This window comes from Cebidichthys violaceus, unplaced genomic scaffold (genome assembly GCF_023349555.1).
Source record: "Cebidichthys violaceus isolate CVI_PGR_0920_01 unplaced genomic scaffold, fCebVio1.0.p SCAF_16, whole genome shotgun sequence".
Classification (NCBI taxonomy): domain Eukaryota; kingdom Metazoa; phylum Chordata; class Actinopteri; order Perciformes; family Stichaeidae; genus Cebidichthys; species Cebidichthys violaceus.
The window spans coordinates 2,263,047-2,279,435 of record NW_027176329.1 but is presented as its reverse complement, the minus strand read 5'-3'; the positions used below and the strand labels follow the sequence as shown (position 1 = coordinate 2,279,435).

The 16,389-nt window shown below is 45.1% G+C and overlaps 1 protein-coding gene across 3 annotated transcripts in view; it reads left to right on the top strand.

Moving 5' to 3' along the window:
• Nucleotides 1-4,788: 4,788 nt before the first annotated feature.
• The window catches only part of dpy19l3 (dpy-19 like C-mannosyltransferase 3), a 53,692-nt gene continuing 42,091 nt past the window's right edge, over nucleotides 4,789-16,389 (top strand). Inside the window, exons 1-4 of one of the 3 annotated variants that reach the window (XM_068710721.1) lie at nucleotides 4,789-4,932; nucleotides 5,564-5,690; nucleotides 6,314-6,441; nucleotides 15,600-15,690. In XM_068710721.1, the coding sequence (XP_068566822.1) occupies nucleotides 5,573-5,690; nucleotides 6,314-6,441; nucleotides 15,600-15,690 (337 nt within the window). In that variant the 5' untranslated portion in view covers nucleotides 4,789-4,932; nucleotides 5,564-5,572. Of the gene's footprint in view, nucleotides 4,948-5,563; nucleotides 5,691-6,313; nucleotides 6,442-12,104; nucleotides 13,062-15,599; nucleotides 15,691-16,389 lie in introns of those variants that run through there. The other 2 variants (XM_068710720.1, XM_068710719.1) reach the window with 2 other exon arrangements.

Below are 16,389 nucleotides of genomic sequence, written 5' to 3'. Positions count from 1 at the left end.
TAATCTGAGAGGTAATCTGCTAAATGGAATATGGGAATGGTTTTGCTCAAAACATTCAACTGACATAATCAGCTGATAACCACTCCAGCTGATACATATTCTCTTAGCCCATAGCCCACATTCTTCCACATGTCACCTGGACAATATAGAAGATGACCTTAAGGACGGTACCGTGGTGCACTTCTTGTTGGATCTTGGGAACGGATCAAGGCAAGGTACACACGGGAGCAAATGATAAGCAGAAGTTATTGTTCGAGCTTTATTCTTATGCTTTCATTTATTTATTGCATCTCTGCAAGTCTGTCTTGTTTGTTTTCTTCTTCTTCTCTTTACTTAAGTAGCTTTTGACTTATAAAACCTAATAGTGTCGATGATGCTAAAAACGCCGACAGTGCAAACAACAACAAAAGTGCTGACAAAATGGGGGTAATGGCAGGTAATACAAGATGACCAGAGAGGGAGCAACAGAAGTTAATATAATAAAAACGCATACTAGAAAATCATATACAGTAAACCCAGATGAGGAACGTCAGGAAAGCTTTTAGCCTTCAGTAGAAATTTAGAAATCAGTAGAGCTGTACATCCTTGACTGTATTCAAAGCAAACACAAGTCTTTATATTCCTGCTTTTTTTTTTTTTTTTTTAAATAGTTTAATGTGAAATACAATAACTCAAGGTCCAGCAGTGCAGTAACAACCCTGAGCGACTACCTCCCATTACTTCACAAACACACACACCCTCATACACAAAAATGTAATCCCTTTTGACGTGAAACCCGGACTGCACGAGCAGAGAAAAAAAATCATCCCAGTTCTATTATTTTCTTTACAGGATCAAGTTTTCTACTTAAACCTTTTAAGGGCCCACCGTGAAAGTGGAGATCAAGGCCAAAAAAAGAGAACATGAAGTGAGGCAAAGTGGGAACGGAGGATGAAGAGTAGTTGGAGATACTCTCGAATCAGTTCAAGGGACAAAGGTCTGCTTTTGATTCCCTCGCTCTATGAACCTTGTTTTGTGTTACAGTAAGTGGAAAAAGAAAAGGAAGAGGAGTTTTGATCCCACGCCGGCTAAAGGGACGCCAATTGGGCACACTGGGAGAGCCGAGCGGTATCTTTAATGGGCCATCTTCCTGCAGTCGCACTCCCTGGCTTGGGATGACGAGACTTAGAGAAATGAAAGAAGGGAGGAGGGAATTAAGGTCAAATTCGGACCGGCCATAAGTGTGCCCACCAGGAAATGATCCAAGGCCTGAAGGGGACGGAGTCAGCGAGTATGGCCATTAAACAATCACTCTTCTTTTCCAGTAATCCTTCTTTCCAGCAAGAGTCGAGCCAATTTATTTTCCTGAATCTCTTTTGATAATCTCCGGGTCTTTCATGTCATCCCCTCCCAAATACACACTCTCCTTTCCATCTGAATACCCTGAGCATCCTCCCACTTGACCTGTTTGCTGTCTCTCGGGTGCTCGTCAAGACCGGCGTCTGATTTCTCTGCGTACTGGGGAGGGCTGCGTTTATATGGGTGTGTAGAAGTAAGGGACAGTTGGCACACTTATGGGATGAATCGCAGACCAAAATGTCTGCAGTTTCCCCGAGGACTACTTATTTAATAGAAAGTCGCGCCAATGGAAACTTGTCTACAGCGAGATATGCTTTCCTGAAAGGCACATTGCTCTTGAACTTTTCAAATGTAATATTTCATACTTGTGGGTAATGCCATTCACCTCCATTGTATTGGGGTGAAGCCACAAATCTGAGAGATGTGTGAACCTGGACACACAAAAGCAAAACTGTCTGCAGGATGGATACCTCTAACAACATATACATATACTGTATATTGTAAATTGGGTGAAATAATCATTATGTCTCCTACCATAGCAGAATGCATCAACATAGTGTTCCAGGTCAGTCATATCTCTTACAAATGAACCCATGAACACTGGCTGCTGTCAATTGATTGGGTGTTGTTTTGTTGTTTTACAATTTTATAGCAGGATTTCTCTATCAATGTTGTTATGCTTCTTGTGTTCTGTAAGGTATTGTTTCTGTCCAAGGAGTCCGGTGGCTGTGAAGAAAGCACAGACTATGGCTTCAGTTCTCCGCCGGCAACCGCTGAGTGGTGGCAGGGTAAAGAGGTGAAGATATTCTAAATATAACCAACACTTAACTGATATTTCTTTATGCGGCTATAATACATGTTTCTGCTGCTCCTGTCCAACCGTTGGTTTGCCCTGCCGCCGGACGGCCATCTCCGACGGGGGATTGAAGCCGTTACACCGCTCTCTTCTAAGCCACGCGGCTTCATTCACAAGAACAGTAATTTCACCTTTCAGTATACATACAAACCCACGTCAAAAAAAATCCAAAACTAATTCCTATTTCCAAAGCTAACAATGACTCAGTTAGTGCTAGCCTTCATGTTAATCATAACCTTACTGATTAGCTTACTTTGGTGACCTGGGGTCACTGCTTACTGCTAACGCCTGAATGGGAGTTTCCATTTGAAAACCCCAAAAGAGAACACAGATGGACATCTCTGTTACTCTGCCATACACACTTACTGCTTGGGTAAAAGGAGCAGCAGGGCTCAGTGTTTTTCAGGGTGGCTGAGCAACAGGTTTAGAGAACAGACACATAGAAAGCTGTCTACTATCTAAAGCAATCCAATACGACAAGCCTGCACTAAATAATCATTACATTCAGTTGCGGTTCAATCAGAGTTCTAATTTTGGTTAGTTTGAGTCCATGTTTCTTGCGTTAGATTTAAGGGCTCTTTTAGTTTGGATACACATTCAATTATGAATTAATTCGCCACCCCTTCCTAAGTTGTTTCATGGAATTAATTCACCTAAATATAGCATGAATGAAGAGCACATTTTCATTCGGTCTGTTATGTTTGTTTGTATACATAAAAAATGAGACCAGACTTCATAGAAGTCCCCTTGATGATTGTTAGTCCTTATGAGTAATACATTCCCACTCTCCAATACTTTTTATTTGGGCTTTTCAAGGTGGAAGATGGGCTTCTCTAAAGCCTTTCATGAGGTTTTCTTTTTCTGTTGATAAGAAAGTTAATCCTTTCATTGATAACCAATATAGAAAATGTCTTTTGTTCACTTAGGCTTGTGCATGCACAAGTAGACTTCATTCCACATCATCTCCCAATGCTCCTTTCAGCCTTTTACAAGCAGCAGATACAGTAGCTTTCTTAAAAAATGGAATACAATCAAATAACCATAACAGCTTTATTGTACAGAGATGAATGCCTCTCCATCCCTCAGTGAGTGCTACGACAGATATTAAGTTTCGTTGTCCAATATGACGACCATGGGTATAATGAATGGGTTTAGTGTTGCAACAGAAAGGTCAATATTGTGCCCAAAGGAAAGGTTTTCCTCAAGTACCTCATAGATTGGTGCAGGTAACCAATCATTTAAATGACTCAGCATTTTTGCACTGACGGTTCCCTCGTCTCTAAGTCAATGGGTTTTTTGTGTTTTTGGTTGGATGAAAACGTCTTCACAGCCTTGTTTTGTACTCACACGTTTCGTTTCTTTATAGCCTAACGTTGGCTTTTTCTTTCTGGTGATTGCATTCACACTTCAAAAATCATAAAAGTTGTGTTCATTTGTGAGGATTATCTCGCCGAACAAATCTTTTACGTATCATACATTTGCGTTTTCCCTACAGAGGTTTTTTCTGCAATGATCTGAAATCCAGTGGAAAAATCCCATTGAGTATTTGTTGAGGGAACCAGTGCGATGCTAGCTTCCAGGGTTGGCCTACACCGAAACACAAACTGCTCCCCACTGCTCCGAAGGTTAGGATGGGTTAAATGAAGAGGTCAAAGTTCATGTCTGTACATGTATGTTGTACATGGTGTTTGTTATAAACGTTTATGGGCAGTTCACCCCAAAATACATGTTTTTCCTCTTACCTGTAGTGCTATTTATCAGTGTAGATTGCTTTGATGTGGGTTTCTGAGATATCGGCCGCAAAAAAACCCGTCTGCCTTCTCTTCAATACAGTGGAACTATATTACACTCACAGCTTGTGTTGGTCAAAGCGCCAACTAAATGGAACAGGAACATTGTTGAGGTTATAATAAGCCTTTATTAGTTACACGGCATAGATACAACCATCATAGGAAAATGTTGACTCACTTCATTTCTTACGTTATACAGTATATAATGTCATCTGAATGAAAACATATTGGTATTATGAATTTAATTTGCATATTTGTAAAACAAAAATAGACTGAGCACATGAGGAAACATGTCTGCTGCATCTGTCTCCTTCAAAATCACAGACTGCCACTGTACCCCTCTAACAGTGCTGATAGTGTGTGTGATACTCTAATTTAGGACGCATTTGAATCTATCTCTTCTATTCTATCTATTAAAACTGCATAGGCTGCAATTGGGTGCTTTTGACTCAGGTCCCCCAGGACCTCAATATATAGTTATTTAAAACTATTGTTATTTTAAAAATCACTTACACGCAGAAAACAATGTTATGAATTTGGAACAAATCGATTGACAAAGTCATGTAATCTGTGTTGGTCACTCTTACTGACTCCAACATTACATGTGACATTTGATTCAATGAAAATATAAAACATTTCTATAAAGCAGCTTTACGACTGTTCCCATTACTTAAGAATGCATATTTACAGTTAAATCCATAAACACGCTCTTGGGTTGTGCGATACTTGATATTCATTTTATTAACGCTTTTATTTTGAAGGCAGCCTCTCTTGTGTTCCGGTATTGTCCCAGTGCGGCATGAAGCTGACCGATGAATTCTAACGGGAGGGAAAAAAAAGAGGAGAGGAAAATGAAAGAGCGAGGGAGATAGAGACAGAGAGAGAGAGAGAGGGGGGAGGTAGAGGAGAGCCGTTGGACCATCCTACCAGCCGCTGCTGTAGAGGAGGGTGAGGCTTATAAATGTACGCAAATCGTATTCGTCTTTGTTGCTGTCAAAACAAAAAGAAAAGCTGGCGTCCAAAACAGTAGCGCGCGCCTTTATGCAAAAAAAAAAAAATGCACATTCAATGAGGCTGTAGAAGTATGCTACACAATAGGAGTTGAAACCTGACGTGTACCTAACGTGTCGGTACTATTCGCATAACTGCTAACAACCCTTTAGTACAGCTGCTGCTATGTTTAGCTAGCCTTCCGTCCGGCTTAAATACGGTGACCGTTTGTATGAATGTAGTTTGCCGGTGTTCCGGGGTGCTGTCGGTGTCGATAAACGGGACCTGATGTTTTTCACGTTGTTCTGGCCGCGACGTGAGCAGGAAATGCCGCCGTACAGCAGGCGGCCTGTGCACGACAGCGACAGACAGTGACGCAAAACAACAACAGCGGTGCGGCTCGTTGTCTGATCTTTGGCTCACGCGCTGTTTGTGTGTTGAGGTGCCTGCGCGCGCGTCTCTGTTTGTTTGTGTGTGTGTGTGTGTGTGTGTCGTCACTGGGTATCTGTTCACTCGTTCATCATATCTGTGTGTGTAATCAGACCCCCCCCCGCTCCGCCCCTAAAACTCCCCGTGTCTGGTTGTGCAGTGTTTCGACATGACAGCCCTGCGTCAGAGGAAGGGCAGCCGGGGGAAGGAGCCCCCTCTCGGTGCAGAGTGTCAGTCCCAGCAGTCCAACTGTTGCACCGACCACCACCCGGAGAAGATCCTGCACGGTGAGTGAGCCAACTGCGGAAAAAAGTTGTTGTTTTTTTTCCCATCGTCCATCGGCCGTCCAACTTCTGTGCACCAATGCCTATACAGCGTGTACAGTCACGTGTCTGCTTGGGCTGCATCCTCAGAAGACATGCCTTTTTGCATTTTAATTTTAAATGATTGAAATGAATGCCATTTATATTATGAGTTACCTGTATTTCTCTAGTATCCACTGAACCTCCCCATGACAACAGCACACCTGTTGGAGTTATGTTGGCACATCATAAATTAGTTTTACTCAGGCGCCAACCTCCGGTTCTGCCGAGTGATGACGACACGATGACTACATTCACCTCTTACATACAGTCTATGGTTTTACTAGTTCTGACCGGGTACAACACCGGGAATGCCTGCCCTCCCCTCCCCTCCCCTTCCCTTCCCTCCTCTATACGACAGCCGGCTTTTCACTCCGACACTTTTTCACTTTTCATTTCTGGATGTCGGCCCTGAGCCGTCATCCACCAACACCAGGACCCTGAAACCGAAGCAGCTGAACGGAATCGAGCCGTCATTCGCTTCAAACGAAGGTTCGTAAGCTTTCAGTCGGCTGCGGCGGCTTGCTGACACGCTGATGTCCCTGCAGGTGATTGGTCATGGGGGGCAATAATCTGGACGTCGGTCGGTTGGTCCGTGTCTGTTGGTCTCGGCCTGCTGTGCTGCATCTACATGGCCACGCTGCACGAGAACGACCTGTGGTTCTCCAACATTAAGGTAAAGAACCCTTCACTGTCACAATCTTTAGGTCAAGTCCCCCCCCCCCCACACACACACACACACACACACACAAACTACTTAATTAGAAATTCGTTTTTTTTTTTGGAATACTTCAAATGTATACTCCTTGCTGCCTGGGATGATGGAGATTCAGTGCGTAGGTCAAACCTCCGAGGCCCGTGACGACTCCCACGTCCCTTTGAGCTGTCGCTTGTTGAAGCTCCGGCCTTTGTGATCGCAGTAATTGCCATTATTTGCCGTTCAAGTTCCTCCAAGTTGTCAGTGTGTCCTCCGACGTGAATTTGTAATCGGTGTCGTGGAGCAAAAACTGTCAAAAAGAAATGCGGTAGGCACATCACATCCAGAGACGATACATTTTTAATAAAGGGCCCCTGTGTCGGCCGTGTCCATGTGCGGGGTGGGTGACAAATTAAAGCAACATTCCTGGTTTATTTAGAGCCCTTGTTCACGGTTACAGTGTCAAAGAGCTTTACTCGAACCCTCATGAAAACCAGAGGGGGCGGGGTCAGAAACCCTATCGGACGCGTCTTCACCTCATCCAAATGAATGGTCAACCATCTCGATGGTGGTTGCCGTGCCTCTTTGTCAGCGGTACTAGTTATTAGTAACCAACAAGTTTCTCCAGCGACCAGCTTTGTTTTGGTATTCTCTGGATCTGAGCCATCGAAGCACAGTTACCCAGTGATGACCATACAACACAGTTTATCACGGTGTGTGCGGTTTTCTTTTTTCTCCCAATGCAGTGATTAGACAGCCCAAAAAAAAAAAAGAAATTCAGCTGACATGACAGGTAAGGTGGTCTATCGTGGATTTAGGTGTCTTGTAAAATCCTAGATTAGTGTCATGTTCTGTTGCATTCAGGGGCTGTAATCCGCTGTAGCTTTATGCCTCTGATGTTTGCTTTCATGTACATATTAACTAGATGGAACAGCTGTTATTTTTGCATGCATTTCACAACAGTTTTAAGTAAAGTCAACAATTAGAGGAGCAAACAAACCCCTGAAAGGATGCCGAGAGTGGGCGTCATGGTGTAACATGAAGCTTAGGAAGGCAGCAGGGATCACTGTGAAGAAAGATGTTTCCTGGAATAACTGAGACTCGGTGTAGTAGTTGCCCTTAGAATGGCTACATTTAGATTCACTCTCTCTTTGTACCAGAACGGGGCATGTTTGTTAATGTTAAAACATATTTATGGCGAGTTATGATGTGCTGACGTTGCCAATCCTTCTGTCCACATAATGCATGAGTAGATGTTTCCGGGTTTACGTTGTCGTGACGGATTTGAAGCCTTGAGTTCAGTATTTTGGATTTTGGCCGTCGCCATCTTGTTTTTTGTGCAACCAGTGAACGGAAGTGACCTTTATTTGGACTGTGGAGGAGTGACGTAGAGACGCAGTAGACGACTCTGGTAGCAGTAGAGACCTGTCAATCACTGTGTAGCCCCGCCCCTAAAGCATCCCCTGCTTTATGGTGTGTTTGACTCTAAATGGACCATAATGTACTAAATGAACATCATGCTGTATTGAAGAAGACTGTAAACTAGAGATTGAGACCATAAACTCATGTTTACAATGTTTACTGAGGGAATAAATCAAGAGAGAAGTAGAGTCATTTTAGACTAGACTTCTATACAACCAGAGGAGTCGCCCCCTGGTGGATACTAGAGAGAATGCAGCTTAAGGCACTTTCGCATTGGCTTCACTTTTCAGAACCGCATGTTGCTACCCGGTTAAAAACTGACTGGCTGTAAGTGTCACTGACACTATTTGAGTTTGTGCCAGCCGAGAAAGAAGATCTGGGAATGTTGAAAACACACGGAGCCTTTCAATGTGTTTTATGAGGCAGTTGTTAAGAAGCAGCAGAGATGGCCAGATTGATGGAGGCCCGAATTTTTAAGTGGAGGTCATCTGAGGATTTGACATCCATGTGGAAGATTTATCAAGCACATCACACACGTGGGTATTTACAGATGGAAAATGTCTCCCGCTTTTGAAATTGAAACGCTGAAAGAAAATTCCAACACACATTTTATTTTGCTTATCTCAGGAGGAAACGTAGCTCCGACACAAGTGCCAATCCGATACATCCCCTCATCCGGCGTTTAAGACGCGTCATAAACACTTCATGCCTGTAATGACTCCAGTGTTTCGTCCGCGGGCTGCAGCGGATTGATTCTGAGCCCGTTAAATGAACCGCATGAAACGCCGAGGCCACTGCTGGTTACACAGACCTTTTTTAGAGTCTGCTCGGTGTTGTACGGCAACAGAACACCGTGCGCTGCCAGATGTGATGTCACTTTTTTAAAATCCCCTTTCCACAGCTTCACCGTCGCTGCGGTTCAGACTGAGATATACATAGCAGGCGGAACAGATCGGCCTGTCGGAGTCATAACCGGGGCGACGTGTGAATGAGCGCTGCTCTTCTCCATCTTCGGTTTTTGTCTAATTTCATGGTGCAGCAGTAGTCATTTAGGCAGACGAAGGAGTGGTTAGAAAAAGGAATGCAGGTCACATGGTGTGGCCTGGTTTAGTTTCATGTTGTGTGGTTAGCAGGGCTGTACTGAATGTCTTTATTTACAATTAAAGCAGGAGAGCAAAGCTTTGTTTTTGACCGAAAAAAAAACACGTTTTGTATTTTGAAAAATGATTGCATCTATCGTTTTTTTTAATACTTTTTGGACTTAAAGGAACAGTGCGTAGGATTTAGAGGGATGTATTGGCATGAATAGAATATGATGTATGTTTTCATCAATGCGTGTAACGATCCGACGCCACGAATCGTTGTGATTGTGAAATCTCAGAAAGAGCAGAGGATAATGTCGTGGTGTAATTTGTTATAACGCTGCAGCGCACAGCTCCTCAGCTCTGTGTGAGGGCCGAGTTCCTCCGGCTACACACACACACACACACACACACACACACACACACACACACACACACACACACACACACACACAGACACAGATTTTGAAACATTTTCACCTGTCTCTCCTGCCGCTGAATGAAACACCGATTAGCGCAGCCTGATCTGTGTCTGCAACTTAAACAAAATGAAAAGACATTTAAATGTTGATTTGATCAAATCTTAGTGACCTCAGCAGAGTTTCATCTGAACATATTGGTTCAGATTTTGTGGAAGCGTTACCCTCAACAGGGATGGACTTTCCTTTTTATGTGCAGGACAGAAGAGAGACGGGGCAGACAGACCCTCTGAAAGTCTACGACTGTGATAATTGGTCTCATCCGACAGTAACTCGCGGCACCAGACAGGTGCTTCGTCTGCTTCCCCGTGCAAATGCGCAGCACGTCTTGACCCACATAGAGGCAATCTGCACGGGATCGTTGGTGAGCTCTCGGCACAGAGAGACGGAGCGACGCGTCCGAGTTAATTGAGCGGATTCCATACGGACACAGTTTGTGGTCCTCCGCTGTTTCTTTTTTCTTTCTCTCCCTGTGTGTGTGTGTGTGTGTGTGTGTGTGTGTGTGTGTGTGTGTGTGTGTGTGTGAAGAGGCAGACAGATGCTTTCATTCATAATAAATGCAAGTCACTTTACAGGCCTGGCCAACATTTCCCTGAAATGTTCTCACATAAGTGGGCTCCTGGCTGACATCATCGCACATTGCACGCATGTGTGTGTGTGTGTGTGTGTGTGTGTGTGTGTGTGTGTGTGTGTGTGGGGTGTGTTTCCTTCTGGTAATGCTATCAGAGCCGTGTTCACACAGAGCCGGTTGAATCTGAAAATGCTCTTTATATGTGAAACAACGTTTACAAAGAAATGTACTGCTGTAGTGCACTTCAACTTAGTTTAATTTAGAATACTTGTATGACTTACATATTATATACTTCAGTTCTGTGTGTGTGTACTGTGTATATATCTATACATATGATATACACAGAACTGAAGCTCTCATATCTTCAAAGCCATCGGACTTTTACCTCGCAGAACACAGGAATGTTCTACTGCTCTGTGCAGCGAGAACAAGAAGATGGAGAGTGTGACCACGTTTCCCTCCAGGAGATGCTGAGGAATGCTCGCTGTCACAGATGCAATAAAACCCTCACAAGTACGGGAGGAAATACCAGCAGTTTATCAAAACATTTGGCGAACACCGATGTGCACAAGTGCTCAGTTTTGGACTGTTCGGGGAGCAGCCGTCCATCCTGGTCCACAGCAGGTGTGATCATGAAAACAGGGGAATGAATGAAAGCTTAGCTCATTGTTTAGCTGCGAATGTTTCTTTAAAGATTTTGGAACTTGTGTCGCTGCTCAAGAAAGACTTTGTTTACGTACAGAAATATTAAAGTAATATTGATTGTTTTCTCACAAAATAATCAAAAAGAACCGCTTAGACTATTGATAAGGAACCAAACCGATAAGCAGTATCGATAAGAGTACTAGTACTGATGAAATCCTAACCAAAGGCATCGCTAATGCGCGCACACACACACACACACACACACACACACACACACACACACACACACACACACACACACATATATACAGTAAATACTAGATCAAGGACCCCCCCTTTGATGAGATTCCAGTTCAGTTGGACACGATTGAGGCCACAACTCTCAACAACAGTTGAGGAGAGAACCATGTAGGAAGTGACATCTATAATCAGAACCTCTAATCCTCTCTCACATTTGGGCTCATAGTGACGTTAAATAGTGCAAATAAACAACCGCTAGTGCAGTGTTCAGCTGCACTGTTCAGACACAGCTGATGCTGCAGTCGCTGCTCGCTGTTTCCTGCCCTTAGAGATCCACTCACTCACATTCACTCTCCCCCACACACACACACACACACACACACACACACACACACACACACACACACACACACACACACACACACACACACACACACACACACGCTCTCTTAAGCGGGTCCAGGTCAAGTAGGATGGAAAGGACCGTGAAACATGCTGGAAAGTCATTTGTGAGTCTGGGAGCGCTGCCCGCTCGCTGTTTTGTGCTTTTGGCTGTTGTTACCGTCTGACCCGACCCTACGTGACTGATGGTATCAGAATGGTGGCGGTCTGTGGAGGAGCTTGTTGCCGAACAGAACCGGGGACTGGTTTTGATAATCTCACACGTGGCCTCCTCACCCTCACGGTGCTGGAGAGGAGAATGCGGCAGCAGCTGTTCAGCCTCAGGTCAAAGTGTCTGAAGGGGTTTGTTATCAAGTTCTCGTTCACACACAGACACACACACACACACACACACACACACACACACACACACACACACACACACACACACACACACACACACACACACCCACCAGTCCTCCTCTGACGTGTGCAGTGAGAGACGGTCCCGGCACAGAGCCGAGTCTATTTCAGACGTGTGCTCACAGCCTGAGGCCGGTTCCAGATCCACAAAACTCTCTGACAAATGTGTGTTCTTTCTTTCCCCCCCCATTTTTCCGAGTGACGTTCCCCACCCCCTCACCCTCTCACCCCCACCCCATCCTATTCTTTGCCTGTGTGCATGTGCGTGTTTTTATAGACAAGAGGTCACCAGTAGTGGCTCTCTTTTTTTTTTCCCCCTTCCCCTCCCTCTGACTGCTCCACTTATCTACAGCCCAGCCCGTTGTTTCGTAGCCTCACCGCGGCTCGGTCCAGGACGACTGCTTTTTGTTTAGAAGTGACTGCCGGAGTTCAAGGGAGGCAGATGTTGGTCCTCGTTGAAGGAGTACAACGCGACGCCAGCGCTGGACGGAAGCTCGCCCGGATCCTTCTTCAAGCGCTGCATCAGAGGGACGGGAGTTATTGAAAACGCCATGAAGAGGAAATGGCAACAGAGGGAAACGGAATAGAGGAGGATCGGTGCCTGCTGAGGAGTGAAGTAGCTTTCGGGGGTAATGAGCGACGTGTGAACTTGTTAACTGGGCCCGTTCTCTTTGACCTTAATTTAAACTGAGGATTAGCCATCTCATCAGAGTTCTTGGTGGAAAGCCAAGGCTTGTTCTGCCCCGAGCAAACTCTAAAGCAGGATTGGGAAGGAAACTAGCTGCTCATTCCCTCGGAGAAAGCTTTTTTTTTTTTTTTTTGCATATTTCCTTTTGGCAAGGAACTTGAAGCGATTAAAAAGTTAATTTATTTGGACCGACTTCAAGAAACGAGAAGCGCACCGCATTTACACTTACCGCCGTAATGGATTTGGATCAGTTCTATAGCTCAGCCCGGGAGCGTGCTGTTTATCTACCTGAATTCAGCGCATCAAAGGATCCAAGAGTGTATTGATGATCTCCGCCGTCTCAGGCAATGGAGCTTCGTAAGAGAGTTAAGCCGAGCAAGCTGCAGCATCATCCGGGCCCCGCGCGGGATGCTGCAGATGAAGGCAGACGCGGCGGTAAAGTGATGCGGGGCGCAGAGCGGTCCGATGCCGCCCAGGAGGGCGCTGGGGAGGCGCTTCTGCTCGGACGGTCCGGCGCTCATTCCGGTCCGGGCGTCCTGGCCCGGCGGCCCTGGAGACGGCGCGTTTCCATGGCGGCCGGGCTGTCGTTAGCCGGGCTGCTGGCGCTGGCTCAGGCCTGGTGTGTCAACGCCATACACGAGAACCTGCTGTGGTTCTCTCAGCTCACGGTAGGAGTTCTGACGCCGCCTTCATTTGAAACGAGCTCCTGCTCCCAAGTTACAGGTGCAAATGAAAACGTTCACGCCCCTCAGCGGTCCAATCTCCTCTTACTACAGACGATCACAGGGTGTCTCAATACGTCACGATGCAACGGTCATGATAACAACGGCATCACGATACAGTCAGATAAACAACAAGCAATATGTTGCAAGGCAGCTAAAACATCATTCTTGTAGCTGAAATGGCAAAATATGTTTTTATAAAACAGGAATAAACACATGGCACGTGTCATATCGTCACTTGTCCTGTCCAGTTAGTTGGTGTCCTCGAGCAAGACCACCCCTCAAACCCCCTGATTCCTCCATAACCACCGTGGGACCAGTGGGACCAGGGGGCCTTTAGTCCCAGCTGTAGTAATCTGTAAGCATTTGTTTTCAAGAAAACATGAACCCTCTACTTCAGTGTGTTAAGTCTTCTATTCCTCAATGCCAGTAGTCACTTACAGTGATTCTGATTATCTTCTACTGTTACCTTTCAAAAGAGACCAGATCCATTCACGTCCTCCAAATGGTTCAAGACCTGCTTTCAATTCACTTTGGGCTTGCCTTGGATAGACGTTTTAGGCTAATTTTTCAGGAACGCTGGGAGAATCATTTATATTCGATACTTTCTATTTTACACTGATTTGAGAAAGTTTTACACGACATAGATGCACCGATATACTGTGCGTCGAAGCAGCCACAGCGATCACACAGTCGACAACAGGGAACCGGTGCATGAGAACTGCAGCGTGTGGATGCGGCCGAGTCATCGTGGCTGATGGTAAAACAGGAGACGAGCTGGACCTGGACCTGGACCTGGACCTAACGATGCCCAGTCACCCCGCAGAGGTTCATGTGAGAACAGCTGTCACGCTGTCGCTGTAAACGGAGACTACACTTCACCGGTGAACTGAGAACAGGCTGAACACAGGTGGAAATCATCACAGTCATTTCAGCCATGTTCCACTTGGGTGGGCCACAGCCCTGGTAGCCTATTGTGCATGCTGGCTGTGACGCACTAAATAGAATGGGACCATAGTTCATTTTAAACACCTGTGTTTCTTTGTGTGCTACAAAAATGGCAAATTGTACAGTGTTACAATTATACCATATGACGTTGGCCACTTGTACCCAATTGAGCTAAATAGACAGGACCATTTATATGATATTATATATGCTGGGAGTTGGCTGAGTTTAGTCCATTTCCCCACCCTCACCGGTGCAACACAATGAATCACAGAGTCAGGAAGATGTCCGTCAAGTACTTGCCCGCTACGTCCCAGGAACAGTCTAATTAACAGCACCTCTGTGGGCGGACCGCGGCCGTGGAGGGTCTTTCTCATTTCCTATTAACATTGTTTTCACGCTGTGCTCACAGTGCCGGCCTCTTTTTTTTCTTAGTTAAAGCTTCATCACTTCTACCTGAATCTGTAGACCAAATATGCATGTAAAATGTTTGGTCAGTGGTTCTCTACTGTGCTCCTCGGGTCTCAAAGCCCTGCTGGTTTTCACTCAATTAATCAGCGAGTGGTTCAACCCAGATGAACAACATGATGGCGAACACCCACTAAGAACCACTGGCCTGTGTAGTTTCTCGCTTGTAGTTGCCCGGTGTCCTGCGTGGTTGTGATCCGCCCTGATACCTGCTGTCAGATAGCTGATGACTGGAATCAAATGAGCCAGGCTAATTTGATTCTGCCATCAATCCCACTTAAGATGATGAGACGTAGCTGTAAGGGCGGGGCTACGGGCCACAGAGGGACGTTCATAGATGGTTAGAATATGGGACATAGCTCAAGTTGTAATGCGAATGGAAATCAGCGGGTCTGTTCCAGTCCGTGTCATTTGGTCAATGAATCAGTTGTTACGTTTTTTGCGTCCATTCGTTGTTGTTTTTTTTAATGGTCTTTTTTTAAATTTTTTTATGTGGGATGAGCTTTCAATCATAGGTCATTACTGGAAAAAAAGACGACATAAATGACATCGTGGTAATACTCCGAAATATTCGTTGGTTTTTAACGAGCCGATTTCGAGCTCCCTCGGATTGACAAACACCCAACAGTCAAATCACAGCCGATATGTCAAAGAGACGTATCACTACGGTCAAAGAATGTCTTTTTAAATGGAGCACAGCTGTAAAAAGTATTTACTAACGGGACACGATAGATTGATGGAGTTAATATTCTGCAGCTGGTTGTTCACTGTTTGCTCTCTGTTTTTTTACCCCCCAGTGGAACAGTAATCATGCATGGCAAGCGGGAAATCTCTTGGGAAGCCATCGTCTACACGCACACACACACACACACACGCACACGCACACACACGCCGCGCTACCTGTCTCATTGTTACTGCCGAGGATTATGAGTGTATTAGCTGCTTTGCCTCCATCCTCCGTGTTTCTGTCATGCTGTGCCAGGATATCTGTTTTCCATATTTAAAAAAAAAGTCTTTGGTTTCATGCAACTAAAAAAAAACAACACTTTTTTTTTTTTTTTTTGCTTTCAGGAGGTGGAGCGGGAGATCTCGTTTCGGACCGAGTGTGGACTGTACTACTCCTACTACAAGCAGATGTTGCAGGCCCCGTCCATACAGGAAGGTGTGAACTGTGTTCATGGTGGCGACGTCATTTTCACGTTTACATATTGCGCCTGTATTGGCTTTTTAAGTTATCAAATATCAGCCTGTGCACTTAGGTCATCCTTGGCGTTATGAGCGTGATCGTTTGCTCAACCGCTCACTCAAACCGCGATTCTCTGATCACAGATAAGTGACCGTAACGAGCTTTGGCTTTCTCCACATGAAGCAATGTGTCTCTAGTAAGAGATACTCTATCATTACAGTTTAGACACGAGAACACGCGTGTTCTGAATGGAGTAAACCGTGTGCATCTGGTGTAGCATAGGCTGCAAATGTTAGCATGTCGGGCTAACTAGCGTACTACGGTCGTAACCTGGCAGTATTTCTACCACCATATTAACTGACTACATTATTTCGTCACGTTACGTGTTTAACAAAATGACTTCATGACCCATTCATGACTTAACCATGCACTGTTCATGTAGTATTTCCCTACTGTGTAGAAGCCGGTCGTCGGTGTTAACAGAGTTTAAGCTAACGTTAGCGGCTCTGTCCTGCTCTCTATTGGATTTTGGGGACGTTGTAACTCACGTCGTCGGACCCTGAGAAAGTGTTACTTTTTGCCAAAAAGTTGTACTTGTTCTTCCTCATCCTAAAAGCTTTGAAAATACAAACAGGTCTATAAGCTAGTGTATATTTTCTAACAGCGTATCTTTGA